The sequence below is a fragment of the Fukomys damarensis genome, unplaced genomic scaffold (genome assembly GCF_012274545.1).
Source record: "Fukomys damarensis isolate Sample0158 unplaced genomic scaffold, DMR_v1.0_HiC HiC_scaffold_2, whole genome shotgun sequence".
Taxonomy (NCBI): domain Eukaryota; kingdom Metazoa; phylum Chordata; class Mammalia; order Rodentia; family Bathyergidae; genus Fukomys; species Fukomys damarensis.
Genome location: NW_022900914.1, coordinates 7859973 through 7874919, shown reverse-complemented (window position 1 = coordinate 7874919; position 14947 = coordinate 7859973). Strand labels below are relative to the sequence as shown.

Below are 14947 nucleotides of genomic sequence, written 5' to 3'. Positions count from 1 at the left end.
TCCTCTGTCACCCACACAGGGCAGTCTTTCCACTCCCGGGTCCTGGAGAACTGCGAGGGCGTGGCCGACTTTGACGAGGTAGGATGGCCCCCTACTTTCAGGCCCCTCCTGCAGCACTGAGCCTGGGGAATGAGCACCCCTCCCTGCCCTACAGGGGTGTCTGAGCCCTGAGCCCCCAGGGTGGGCTGGCTAGGAGTTCCTGGTGTCTCTCCTTTGCTCCCTGGGGGTGGGAAGGTGTCGAGGAGCTGCTGCCCAGGGACCCTTGGAAACCTCTGCCCCAGAGAGGCCCAGCAAAAATGGCACACAGAACCTCAGGCCAGGCCCAGCTCCAGCCTGCTGCCGGATCTGGGCCTGTTTGTTCCCTTGGAAGAAAGGATTTCCCCAGGGGTGGCAGACACGGACGTGAGTAGCCAGCTGAGGGTGAACACACAGATCATTTGCCTCTTAGTGGCACATTGTGTGGGGGGCCCCCTCTTATTTTTAGGTATGGGTATGTTCTCTTTTTACCCCACACTTTCCCTCCATACTGCACAACCATTCTAATGTATATAATGCATATCACTTGGTTTCCTTGGTACTCTTGGAAGATTTGTACTGTCGTCTCATAAGCATATGTTTAGTTACTTAAATGCCAATGTAGGAAACATGTAATTTCCTTTTGTCCTTTTCTCACTGCACACCAAGTTCCATTGGTGTTGCACAGTACTCCATGGGACACATCCAGTACATCGTAGGGTGACCAACCACCCGGTTCGCCTGGGACTTTGAGGGTTCCTGGGACACAGACTTTCTGGGCTAAAACTGAGGAAGTCTGGGCAGGATGAGGCAGTCACTACATGTTTCACCTGCCCTCTCCCCCAGGGAGGGAGCCCAGCTTTTCCCAAGTCACTTCTCCAGAGACACAGCGGAGACTCTTGTGCATGTCTCTTTTGCACATTTCTCTGAAATGTGCCCCAGGACCTGGGACCATTGCCTGCATGCAATTAACTCACACCCTTCACTCCACCAGCAGAGTGTGATGGTCCCTGTGCCCACATCTGCATCGCTGCCTGCTGCTCCCCCCCGCCCCCATCCAATGGCCAGGTCTCCTTGTTTTCATTTACATTTCTCTGATTACTGATACATTGGAGCATCTCTTGATAACCCTTTAGCCTTTTAGTTTCCTCTTTTGTAAGTTATCTGTCCCTATTCTCTCTAACCTTTTCCCAATTGGAAAGGCAACTTCTTTGGCTACTCTAGATATTGATTGATATTTTAGAGATTGATAATGCCTTCCCCCAGTCTGTTGTCTGTCTACAAAGTGGGTCGATGGTAGCCCTTTATTGGCCAAAAGTCTTTAATCCTTAGATGTTTTCAAATTTCATTACAACAAGTTCCCCTCACTAGGTTACCAGTCGAGATTGGTGTGCACAGGTACTGATTCCCCACAATGAGTGTAATCATTCTGTGCTGCAAACACATAATCAAAAGCCCAGATATATTCTATAATATTTTCAAGTCTTTTTTTACACTGCGAAAATACGGTGTTAGACAGGGAGCCCGTTTTGTCTCTCTCCTTAGAAGGAGCTACTTTTCCTGACACAAGCTAATGAGGCATCACCTTCTCTCCACTGTGCCCAGGCCTGTGTCTGAGTCCTCTTGCCCTGCATTGCATGCTGTGCCCTGGAAACCCATCGTGACCGTCCCCATGTATGACTCTTGTACGTCTCAGTGTCTAGTACAGTGAGCTCTTCTTTTCTGACTCTTCTTTATTGAAGCTAACCTGCATATGGAACTTTATTCTTCCAGACACATGTTATAGGAAGTTTGCCCAGTTCTTCCAAAAACCACCTGGAATTTTGATAGGGATTGCGTTGAATTGAAAAGTTAACTTAGGACGCTGTCAGGTTGGTTTTGTTTTTTTTGTTTGTTTCATAATATTAAATCATCTATTCTAATGGTCTACCAGGATTTACTTGGGGTTTTAAAAGTTTTCTACATAAAACTCATATTCTTCAGTGGTCCTTAGATATTTTATGGGTTTTGATAGTATTGTGAATGGTATTTTAATTTTTGTTATTTTTTAATTGATTATTGATGGCATGGATAAATTATTTCAACTTTTTGTAAGCTCCTCTTCTTTTCCCATCAATCTTAATGAACTTACTGGTTTTGATGGGGGTTTTTTAAAATTGATTTTGTTTTTCTTATTTATATGAGCATGCTGTCTACCCAAAACAAGGTGTTCTTTTTCTACCTCTCCCATTTTTCCCTTCCCTCCACACTTGTGGGGGTGGGTGGGGGGTTTGCCTGTTAGGGATTGAACCCAGGGCACTTGCGATGAATTACATTTCTAAATCTTTTTATAAATTCTTTATTTTGAGATAGGGCCTCATTAAGTCACTAAATTGCCGAGACTGGGATCAAACTTGTGATCTTGAGATCCTCCTGCCTCAGCCTTCCCCTTGTTTCTTTATCTTTCCACAGAGCCTTGGCAATGAGCTCTATCTAGTTCTGTGCCAAACAGTAATGGTGGTGGTGGTCATCCTTTCCCAACATTGAAGAGAAAAAGTACATCTAAAGTTTAATCACCACATACAATTGCTATAGGATTTTACTATCTTTGTCTCACTTGTTTATTAAGAGATTTCAAGAGTCAGGTGTGGCAGCGTAACTCTAGTACTCCAAGATCAACAACACACTGTTGAACCTTATCAAAGGCTTTTTCTGTATCCTTTGAGACTATTACTATTTTACTTCTCTCTCTCACTCTCTTCCTTCCTTTCTTGTACTGAGGATTGAATCCAAGGTCTTCACACTGAGCCATCTTTTATTTTGAGACCTCACCTTGCTAAATTGCCTAGTCTGGGCTGAAACTTGTGTCTTAGTCTCTTAAAAGTGCCAGGATTATAAATGTGCACCACCACACCGGGCTCTTAACTATATTTCATGATTTATTAGTCTCTATTGCGTTCTTAGATTTGATCGACAAATATTTTTGCTCAGGGTTTTTGTGGAAATATTTTCTGGCTGTAATTTTCCGGAACAACACATATAAGATAAGAACTCATCTTCCTTGACATTTTGGAAAACACAAATGTAAAAACGTTTAAGTCTGGACTTTTGAAAAAGGAAATTTTTTGGCTTCCCCTCTCAGTTCCTCTGTCTTCTTATACCAACTTGGGATTTTTAGATTTTTGTAGCCATTTTTACATTTCATGTAGGTTCTCAAATTTATTAGCATCTATTTCCTCGAAATATTTTTAAATTATTTAAAATCTTTACTGTGCCTGTTATGTATTGCTCTTCTTTTCATTCCATATTTCATTTATTTGTATCTTCTCTCTGTTTTCCTTGGTCTGTCTTGCTAAAGATCTGTTTATCTTACTAATATTTGTAAAGAATCAGCTTTTGTCTTTATAAATCTCCTCTGTGGTGTCTCTATTTCACTGATTTCTACCCTTATTTCACTTGTTTTATTTTTCCTAGTGATTCTTTTCCCAACTTCTTGAGTTGAGTGCTAAGGCTGTTATTTTTTAACTTTTATTGTTTCCTAATAAATGTATTTAAAGCCTCATGTTTTGCTCTATCTACAGCCTTAACTACGTCTGGCAAAATTTTAAATGGGGGATTTTCATTATTATTCAGCTTGAAACATTTCTTATACTTCTTGATGAATTTTGAAGCCCAAGAGTTTGATGGAAATATGTAATTCAGTTTGCAGACGCGTGACTTTTCAAGCTCTTCTTCTTCATTTCTAGTTTCAGTGCATTGTGATCAAATAACCTAGTGTCTGGAAATTTTTGAGGGTTCTATCCTTCTACTGTGACCCCTTCCTGGCCATAGTACTTCCTCTGCTTGAAGGGGCTGTGTTCCATGTAGGTTCTACACCTTTCTCAATACAAGCTCGGGCCTATGCAAACTCAATTTTATTACTTATGGTGTTTGATTCTGTGATTTTTCTTTTTTTTTTTTTCTATTGGATCTATCACTTTCCGAAATAGTGGTAATGAAATCTACAAGTACGATTGTTGATTCCTGTGTTCTTCCTGCCCTCTGTCCGCTGTGGCTCGATGCACTGTGCAGCTGTGTGACTAGTTGCCTGTATGTTCATAGGGGCTACATCTTCTTGTCTTTTTCTCTTCTTACTGACCTGTATCATTTCTTCTTGTCCTGATGATGCTTTGCATTAATTTCTGTTTTGTCAAACATTAAGGTTGCCATCTCAGCTTATTTGGATTTATTTGCCTGGCTTTCTTTTGTTTTGTTTTTTCAATGCTCTTTAGGACTATATTTTTTCAATCCTTTTATTTCAGTATGTCCATGTTTTTAAATTTTAGTATATGTTCTTGGTATATATATTATTAGATTTTATTTTCTTAGTAAATATGTGTATTTCTCTTTTCATTGATAAGTTTCACGCATTTCCATTTATTATAATTATTGTTACTGTTAAGTTTATTTCTATCACCACCTTATTCTATACTTTTCACATACTGTACTTTTTATTTGTTCCTTTTCTTCTTCCCACTGGCTAGTTTCCTCCTGTCAGTTGAAAATTTGTACATTTTATTTTGACTTCAAAGTAGTTATCCTTCCTAAATCATGCATCCTTTTGCAGGGGATGGTTTTTTGAGGCAGGGTCTCACTGTGTAGCCCAGGCTGGCCTCGAGCTCACCACAATCCTCCTGCCTCAGCTTCCCGAGTGCTGGGATTACAGGTGTGCACCACCACAACTGGTGTATGCATCCTTAATGGTAACTTGCCGAAATGATTTATTTTCACTTCCTGCTAAGTAGCTACTTTAATACTTTCTTGTGCCTCTTTACTTCCTCCGCACGAGCTGAGCCACTTCGGCAGATATTGTGTACATTAGAATTTGTATTCTTCCTGCTTATGGATGTGCATTGCCTTTTTCTTTTTCTTCTTTAAGACAAGAGTCTTTACCGAGATCTCTGACCACCTCTCAGATCCCTCAAATCTTCTCCTGGATTTGCTTCTCTTCTTATCTGAGTATTCTCTCCAAACATGTTTGCCATCTGGGTCTTTCTGTAGCACCGATGCTAAAGCTCTGTAAATCTGAGAGTTTTTTCTTCTTCAAGCTTGAATGAGAGTTTCACCAGATGTACAATTCTAATTCAAAGTTCTTTTCTTCACAATTTAAAAAAATATCATTCTATGGGCCGGGGATTTGGCTCAGTGGTTCCGCTGCCTGACTTGCAAGCACAAGGATCTGGGTTCGATCCCCGGTACCAAAAAAAAGAAAAAAATCACTCTATGCTGCAGTAAAGAAATCTGATGGCCAATCTCATTCTTGTAACTTTGCAAGCCAACTTCCCTTTCTGGAAAAAATTTATATATTTTTTTTCCTTATACAGATATAATATTCTTATTTTTTTTTATATTCTTGAATTTCACCATAATGGGTGTAGTAGTAGGTTTTCCTTATTATTCATGTTTTACACAAATTTCTGAGTCCTTTCAAATCTATGGCCTTTTGTCCTTCCTTTATTATCAAAAATTTTATCTGTTACTTTTCCAAATATTCCTTCCACCACTTTTTTTTTTCATACCGGGGCATTGAACTCGGGTCCTTGCGCTTGCAAGGCAGGCCACCGAACCGCTGAGCTAAATCCCCAGCCACCACTTTTTAAACATCACTCTCTCCTCTGCAACTTGTATTTTCAGACATCAGTACTGCTATATCCAGCTGCCACGTCTCTGAGTTTTGTGTTGTTTTTCTCTGAAACCTTTCTTGCTGTCTCTGAGGCAGTGCTTCAAGTCGGTCTTCCCATTTACTCGTTGGGTTTTTATGGTTTTGTCTCATTGCTGGTACATTTCTGGGCGGTTGGCTGACTATTCCTGCTGCAGTCAGTATGACCCCATGCTGTCTTCCTTGTGTTAGAAATGTGCTCTCTGGGGGCCTCGTTACTTGGCTCTCTCCAGGTTCTCAGTGTCAACCACGGTCCAGTAACTTTTGGGCACTTTCTGAAGGCCAGAGGCATTGAACGGGTCCTTGCGCTTGCAAGGCAGGCCACCGAACCGCTGAGCTAAATCCCCAGCCACCACTTTTTAAACATCACTCTCTCCTCTGCAACTTGTATTTTCAGACATCAGTACTGCTATATCCAGCTGCCACGTCTCTGAGTTTTGTGTTGTTTTTCTCTGAAACCTTTCTTGCTGTCTCTGAGGCAGTGCTTCAAGTCGGTCTTCCCATTTACTCGTTGGGTTTTTATGGTTTTGTCTCATTGCTGGTACATTTCTGGGCGGTTGGCTGACTATTCCTGCTGCAGTCAGTATGACCCCATGCTGTCTTCCTTGTGTTAGAAATGTGCTCTCTGGGGGCCTCGTTACTTGGCTCTCTCCAGGTTCTCAGTGTCAACCACGGTCCAGTAACTTTTGGGCACTTTCTGAAGGCCAGTCTGTGAGAGCAGGCCAGGTGTGAGCTTCAAGTGTGAGTCCCAGTCACCATGGAGACACGTGGCTTGCCGCCATCAGAGTTAGGGTCTCCTCACTGAACTTTAAGGAAAACGTGGCGGATGGGAAACAGCCTAGAGCAGTGGTGGCGAACCTTTTAGAGCTTTTAATAATACAGATTTGCCCCAACTGGTCTAGATTTTTAACAAGCTGCTCTGAGAGCAGATGTGAGCTACTAGTCTGTCAACACCTATTTTTATCAGTCCTCAACCCAGAAGGGCTATTGTCTCAATTTTCTCAGGGAAAGGAAAGATGACAGTGCCTAAGGGAATGCCATGCAATGCTAAGAGGGGAACTTCCAGAACTTTCCTCCAGCCTGTTCACACTGGGCCCTTCTCCTCACCTCTGGCCCAGGCTGGGCAACCTCCAGCCTCCCACAGACATCAGTTTAAATAGCCTGGGGCTTCCTACATTTTTTGTCATTTTGCTTTTCACTTTTGAAATCTGTACCTCCCTCTGTGCTGTAGTTTCTCCAAGTTGACTTTGGGTCAAGAACCAGAAGTCCTAAGTCGCCATCTTGACATAAACCCAAAGTTCTGCATGACCCCCAGAATATCTTAATCCCTTTCTCCTGGTCCTTGCCTCTCACTTCTGGCTCTTTCTGGGCTAAAGAGGACTTCATGGCGACCCCACGCCCCAGAACAAGCTGTCTCCCCTCACCCCTGGCCCATGACCAGATTTCTCATTTAGGGTGAATCACCAGAGCTCAGTGGGGTAAGGGGAGTCTGTTTTCTCCCTCTGGGCTGGGTGGCTTTTAGCTTTTGTTACCACACCTGTCAAATGGCACTGAAAATGGAGAGAAGTTTCCCGTAGAGTGATGACCAATGTGAGGGCCGACCGAGACAAAGACCCACTGTTGTACACCAAGGCCTCGGGTTTGCCCCTCACGCTGCTCCCCCTTTTCCTCAGGCAGGGCCCCAGAGAGGGGTGCAGCTGGTTGGTGAGTTCCTCACAGGCTGCCCTGGGCCTCTGCCCCTCCTGGGCCCCACATAGCATCCAACTCCCCCCTCTGAGGCTCCCAGGGGAGGTGTCAGCCCAGGCCCCAGCTGGTGAACAACCTGATGCCCTTCAAGGGCAGTGCCACCCCCTTCCATGTCCTTCGCCCAGGACACCTGAGCCACGAGATACACCTGACATTCTGACTTGATCACTGTGTCCCTCCTTTTGCCAGCGCCACCCGGCATGGGTCAGATAGAGGCTGTCTCCGCCGCCCCTGAGGCTCTGCAGGGACCACATTCTGAGAATCTGAGGGTGTCCTAAGCCCGGTGCCAGGCCCAGGCTGGAGATACCCCAAAGAGAGAGAGTGGCCCATCCAGGAACCGCGGAATGAGGCTCCCTCTGGGCCAGTGTGCAGAGACCACCGGGAGGAGGCAGAAGCCAGGGAGTTGTGGCACATGCCTTGACCAGTAGCCAGCCTTTGGGGAGATGCGGCGACCCCCCGGGGGAGCTCTACCGCCCCGAGCTGGACAAGGACGTTTCCAGTTGGGAGCTATGGGGTGGGGGCAGAGTTGCTCAAGGACTCGCAACTGCAGGCTTCCTGTCCTTCCCACTTGGGGAGCCCCGCTGGAAGGCTGTGATGACCTCCTGCCACAGCAGCACCACGCTGCCTCCCAGCCTCTCCTCTCCTCCCATCGGTCCCACAACATCCACAGGTGATGACGGCGACCCAGAGTCAGTGCCCTTCAAGGCTGATGGAGCAGACGTGGCCAAGCCGGGATCTAAGCCCAGGATCAAAGCTGTCTGGATGCAGTGTCAGGAAGAAGCTTCCTCACGGGCCCGCCTCCACTTCTCCCTCCCAGGGCCACCAGAGAGGGTCGAGGGAGGTTCCCCAAATGGGGAGACGAGGACCTCGCCTCGCCCGTGGAGTAGGCTTGTGGGTTCACAGGGCCTGTGTCATGGAAAGTATCTCAGAACGCATCAGTGAGAGGTATAGGTTCATCAGGCAAACTTAGAAAGCAGGGGAGAATGGGGAGGGACATCAGCTTGAGGAGCTGCAGGGGGTTCAGCCCAGCCGGCTTGGGAAAGACTGAGGCCGGCTCTTATAGACGAGCCGAAGTGGGCCAAGAGCCAGCTGATCGTTACCAGTTACAGTTCCACAGCTCTAGAGGAACCCTTACGACATTCGGGATGATTTGATCCCCGTGAGATGATTGCCCTTGCTTGGGGTGGGACGTGGGGGTGGGGAGGCCTGGGTTCCGGTCATGGCGTCACTGCCCCCAGCGGGGAAGGTGACCTCATCCTGCGTGGTCTGTGAGGCTCTGCTCTTCCGGAAACTGCAAGGCGATTGTAGGTTTCCAGGTGTCGCTCCGAGGAGTCTAGAACTGGACATTGTAAACGCTGGCAGTTTGATAGTCCTGCGAACCCTGACACTGACTCTTATCTTGATGTCCTCCACCTTGAAGGGAAGATGTAGGCTAGATTAATTTATGGCTAATTCCCCTCGTCACGCAGTCAGGGGTCTGATCCTGACTTTTAAGGTAATAGGGGAGACACGGAATGGAGGCAGAGCTGCACCCCTGCTCCAGAGAGGGACACATCATCCTACACTCCTCTGAGAGAACGAGCCTGGGAAAGAAATCCTTGCAGTTTCTCTGGACGTGGAATCCTCTTGGCTCGTAGCATCTCTTCTCTCTCCCTGGCTCAGCCAGGCCTTCAGGAAGCAGCTTACAGAGACATGAAGCCTGTGGGCCTGGTGTCGTGGGGCCTGGTAAAACTCAGGTTTGTGCCTGGCAAAACTCAGGTTTGTGCCTGGCTCACTGCTCTGTCGCAAGGCTCAGAAACTGAAACAAGAGACAAGTAAACAAACGTCCCTCCTGCCATACCGTATTGAGACAAGGGTGCATGGTCTGCTGGGCAGGCTGAACAACCCAAGTGGGGCAGAAGTGGCCGGGAGGAAAAACAATGCTCCCGCAACAATGGTGGAGACAGCCTGGGCGGTATCCTCTTTCCCAGAGGCTGGAACCCGAGCTCCTTATTTAACCTACAACTCAGGCGAAGAAGAGAGAGAAGGAGAGAGGGAGAGAGGCCCAGCCTCGTGCCTCAGGAGGCAGGGTAACCACAGAGTGCCCCTCAAGCCAGTCTGCTTCAGACCTGACCACACAGAAGGCCTGAATGAGATCCATACTCTTACTGACAGTAATAAGCACCTCTGCTGTTTACCATGCACTTGGTATGTGGCAAGAAGGGCTTATGTTCACTGTCGCTGGATGGGTAGTCTCATCCCAGGTCACGAGGAGCCACCGCAGGATTTAAACACGTCTGTCTGGTTCCAGAGCCTGGGACACTTGGAAAGCAGACAAGACTCAGTCCTGCCTTCAAGGGGATCAGCCTACTGGGGAGATGGGCCCAGGACAGAGCCAAGGCTAGGGAGATGTCTTCAGCTTAGGGTGGCAGAGCCAGCCTCATCTACTTCTGCTTGTCCCCAGCTCTAAACTCCCTGGAGAAGGAACGTGCCTGGCCTGCTACAGGAAGAAGTAGGCAAGGCACAGATGCGAGCACTTACAGGGACCTTAGAGTCACCTAACTCAACCCTTTTACTTCACACAGAGAGAGAAGCAGGTCTGGAGAGGTGAAGTGAGCTCCTAAGACCCCCTTAGGAGGTCAGGCAAGGACAAGCAGACTGGAACTAGCCCGGGTCTGTACGCTCCCAAGACTGCCTCTTTCCATCAGGCCCCAAATCTTTGTGGCGTAACTTAACCCCCACTGAAAAATACAGTGGACTCCCTTCAGGACACTGTCTTGCTGACTGAGGCTGGCTCTGGGCCTAACCCAGGTCACTCTCCACTACGAAGCTGGGAAAGCTGTCTGTGGAGTCCAGATCCCCAGGACTGATAGCACGTGGAACACTGCACCTGGGCCAGCAGCAGCCAGGTCAGGTTCAACCCAGGGCTGAAGAACTGGGTCGCTACTGGACACACAGGTCTTCGGAGAGCCCTCCCAGCAAAGATCTTCTTGCCCTCCACCTATCTGAAACGCCCACCTCCCTGCTCCTGCCGATGGTCCTATTGCAGGCTGCCAGTACAGGTCAGTGTCTGTCTCCAGAACTGCCCAGGAGACATCTGGACCAGAAGACATCCCTGCATCCCTGCCCCACACAGCGCCATGCACAGGGCCTGGCATGCAGATGGTGCTTGGCAAACACATTTCCCTGGGGCTTGGGGGCTGAGCTGGAACGGGATCCTCGATGCATGCCGCATCTCCTGGCCCCAGTCTCCAGGCTGTGGGTTTTCTGGGAACACCCAAAGTAGGAGACACCACCCTCAGCCATTGTGGCCACAGGAAGAGAATCCTGCTGCTGCTACCCAGGCTGCAAAAGAGCCCTCTGTCCCCAGATACCTTGCAGCATCTGACTCCAAGAAGCCTGGCCTTGCCTTGGCTTAGCAATCACTACGATAAATTGTTCTGTTGACCGAACACTTTCCCTGTGCCAGCTCTGTGCCCAGTGCTCAGCCACCCCAAGAAGTGCCCCAAGAAATTTGTACTGCTGGCACCACTCTTCCTGCAGAGGGAACACACCAGCCTGAACAAGGGCACTCTGCTAGCAAGCCGCAGCCCACGACTGGGCCCATTGTTTTAGACCTGTGCATTGTGTGCCCACTACATACTGAGCCCTGCGATGGGTGCAGGGAGACCCCTGTGAAGCAGACAGAAACCGGGGCCCCTTCTGCTCCTTCTGTGACTAAGCTGAGAGCCACAGTCGAGCTTGTCCTTGGAATTTTCAAAGCCAGGGAGAGCAGTGCAGCAAGATAGCTGGTGTGTGGGATGGCCAGGCCCAGGGCATAAACCTCAGCTGTGCCTGTGACGACAAGGCCCTCAACACAAGTGTGATGCTTAGAGAAAGCCCCAGAGAACATGAGGGGAGTGTCACTGTTAGTCAGTGCTGTGTAACAAGTCAGCCCCAACTCAGTGACTGATACAATCAACATTTTGTGTTGTTTATAAGTCTGGCTGGCTGGGAGTGGCTACTCCACAGTGTCCAGTTGGAGTTCAGATGGCATTGGCCAGTGTCCCAGGCAGGTTGGGTCTCCTTGTCATGGCTGCCTGCCCCCTGGGGGCTTTCTCTCTCTCTCTCTGTCGCCTCTCCTCAGCAAGGAACCTGGACTTCTTCAGGAGCCACTGACTTCCAAGAGGGCAAGAGATGCCCGCCTCTAGGTCTGGGTGGCCCACAGTGTCACGTCCAACATGTTCTATTGGTAAGAGCCAGCCACACAGTCGACTCGAGGAGAGGGGAAATCGACTCCACCTGGCGATGGGAGAAGAGGTTAAAGCCACAAGGAAGTGGGCGTGGCCCAGACTCTCTTTGGGAAGGCAGCAGAGCCATGGAGGCAGGAAGACACCTTAGACAGCCGCAGAGCCATGACTGCTTCAGTGTTTACCCTGTGCCAGGGCCCAGGGCACTCTGCCTCTTGTCTCGATCACTACTCATGTTGCCACTTTGGGAAGATTCTCTCTGAGCCTCAGTTTCCTTCTGTAAAGTGGGGGTTAAGTTATGTAGTGTAGGTGAAGGGCATAGCCAAGGCCTGGCCATGGTCAGATGTTTCTGCTGTTGATGATCTAGAGGGCTGAGGAGAGCCATAGGCGCCCCTGAGTCAGCCCAGTGAATCCCCCTGGCTTCAGGAGACAGCCAAGTCTCCAGGTGAAGTCCAGAGTCTTGGATGTGAATCCTGCTTCTGCCACCAGCCAACCCCCAACCAGCCTTGGGCACTGCCCACTCTCCCCACCTGCAAGGAGGTACATCTGTACCATGTTGCTGTGAGCCTTGCACCAAAGGGTGGTGCTCTGAGCAGGATCATTCAGACATAAACCCTCCTTCGGAAGCTCTTTCCCTTCAGCCAGATGTTTCAGGTGCAACATAGCCTCACTGGGGGAAGGGTGTAGTGAGCCAGGGCCCCCAGAGCTCCCAAACCCCCAAACCCCCCATCGCGTCTTGCTGCATTCTCTGCACATGTGTGGATACCTCATCCCAACTGGGGAAAGAAGTGACAGCAAAAAAATGAGACAATGAGAAATGAATTTGGGGCCAGAAGAAGCAAAAAAGAGAGACGGGGAACGGACAGGCCAAAGCGATAGGGGGCAGGCAGGGAGATGTGTCAGCTGCGGACATGTTCAGAGCTCCCTCAGGAAAAGGAGCAACCCACAATAGTGCCTCCCATTTCTGCAATGCTGTGTGGCTTGCAAAATTGTCACCCATGTGATTTCATTTGTTTCTCTCCACAGCCCTATGAGGGGATTCTTGCTTTAGTCCATTTTCTGTTGCTATGAGAAATCACCTGAGACTGGGTGATTTATAAAGAATGGAAATTTATTTGGCAGACAGTTCTGGAGGACAGGAAGTCCAGGAGCTCAGCTTAGCACCTGTGCAGCATCTGGTGAGTGCCCTGTGCTGCATCGGGACATGGCAGAGGCAGAGGCAGACAGCACCACAGATTCCCACATCACCAGTCCTGAGACCTGGGCTTGGAGGTTTTTAAAAACATGAATGATTCTTACCTGCAGTGCAGCCAGGAGCAGAGAAAGAAGTGGGCAGAGAGAGAATCCGAGACAGGCACAGACACAGGCAGACTGAGAAACCAACATAAGATAAAAATGAACGTGGTGAGTACAAAAAGCAGAGGAACAAAACAGGAGAGAAGGAAAAAGAAATGGGGGAATAGACCGTGGGTGACAGGGGGTAGCAAAAGAGTGAGGAAAGGAAGACCTCAGAGATGAGAGCTCTGCGACTCCTCCGGGGCGCTGTCTTTCTCCCACCCGAAGCCTCTGGGAAGGACTTGGGCCTCTGGCCCTCCAGGGCTGAGCGGGGCCTCTCCTGGAGATGCTCCCTCTGCCTGGTGATTCCTCACCGGGCCTTGGTATTTACCGAGACATCCTGGGCTTGTCATCCTCCCTGCTGGCCTCCAACCCTGTACTCTCCCTGGCATGCTGCCCAGCGGGACGGGCCTCTGTGTCCAGCAGCTGTTGTCCCCCAAACTGCACCCCAGCAATGGCAACCAGCAGCTTCCCTCTGCGAGTCCCTTGCCTCAGCTGGCCACTTTTCCTTGAAATGACTTTGCTGTAACCCTTGCATCCAGTTCATGAAGCCACTGTGCGGTGTCCCTCCCTCCAATGTGCCCCTTCACACAGTTTCTCCTGTTCCTTCCCTCCTTCCAACGCCAGAACCTGCCCCCAGCCCCTCAGGTGCACCTGGCACCCCTGCCCCCTTCCTCCCAGGAAAACCCAGTCCCCAAGGACCCTCCAGCATTGAGTAGGGCCCTCCAGAGCCGCCTTATTTCCCTGTAGCCCATATGAGTAATTTCATTACAGAAACTGCACACTCTGCCAAGCTGAGCTGCCCAAGGCATCAGCCACCAGGAGCTGACGCTGCTTAATGAAGCCTGTGGGCCATGACGCCTCCTGCTCCCAGCCCACTCATCCTCCCTACACATCCCCTCTGCCCACCGCGCCCTGGAGGGGAGTCACCTCCCCCTCAGGCCCGCGTCAGGGGACCTGGCCATCCCTGAAGGGAGGTGACTCTGGGCAGTGCCGCTCCGAGTCCCCAGTCTGGGAGGGGGAAGCCAGGCTGGAGACTGGGAGGCGGAGCTCTGTGTCTCACCACCTCCCTGAGCCCCGGCGCCTCCGCCCGTGAAGCGGGGAAGGCATTGCTGGATGCTCAGGCTGTCGTGAGGGCCTAACAAATGGAAGCACGTAAGGACTGCAGGCCCTGCAGAATGGGCAGTTCTCTACAAATGGCACTGAAATTACTGTCAGTTATTCCTCAGGACTGGACTATCAAGCAGTTTTTATGGGGTGGGGTATGAAGAGGAAACCTAAAAATAAAAAGGCACTGTGCTCTACCCGCTCTGTCAGAATCCCTCTGACGCCCTCTCTCAACAGTGGGGAACAGGTTCTGAGCCAGTGGGTCACTTTGGTTGTCCAAAGTCCAGGACAGCAGGTCATGTGCTGCACCAGCGCCTGTCTCCACCTGGCCTTGCCCTCTCGTGTCCGGGGCTCCAGACTGGGTTGGCAGAACCCCACTGGGGTCTCCTGTCCTCTTCTGACTCCAGGGGGGCTGGGGTCGTGGTGTCATTCTGGGTTTCTGCCAGGAGCACAGCCTCCTCTTCTCTGACAATCTCCAAGTGCCATCAGCATGGCAGACCTGGGAACGTGGGCTCCTGGATTGGGCGCCATGCGGCAGGTCCACTGGGACCTCAGCGACCTAACTGGGGTGGAGCCAGCGTAGGAGACCAGGCTCCACCCAGCCCGGCTCTGCCTCTTCCTCTGAGCTGAGCCCTCCCCTCCTGCAGGCAGCCATTGGGGGGTGTCCCCAGGCTCAACGGAGCCTAAGGTACATATGTGCCTCTCCCCACAGGTTCTTGCCGGTGGTGCCTCAGTGCTGGCTGCCTGGCAGATAGCTGATCTCCTAACCTGCTGCTGCTTTGCCTTCCCCTGTCTTGGTTGCTCCAGGAAGGAGGAAGGCTGACAGGGCTGGGCTGGCAGGACCTCCCCGGAGCTCTCT

General features: G+C 49.8%; 1 protein-coding gene across 8 annotated transcripts in view; it reads left to right on the top strand.

Moving 5' to 3' along the window:
• Positions 1-14947, top strand: part of Otof (otoferlin) — an 83293-nt gene that overhangs the window by 15342 nt on the left and 53004 nt on the right. For 7 of the 8 annotated variants that reach the window (XM_019204645.2, XM_010604828.2, XM_010604826.2 and 4 more), the window contains exon 2: positions 20-78. In XM_019204645.2, the coding sequence (XP_019060190.1) occupies positions 20-78 (59 nt within the window). Of the gene's footprint in view, positions 1-19; positions 79-12951; positions 13051-14947 lie in introns of all 8 variants that reach the window. The other variant, XM_010604825.3, reaches the window with a different exon arrangement.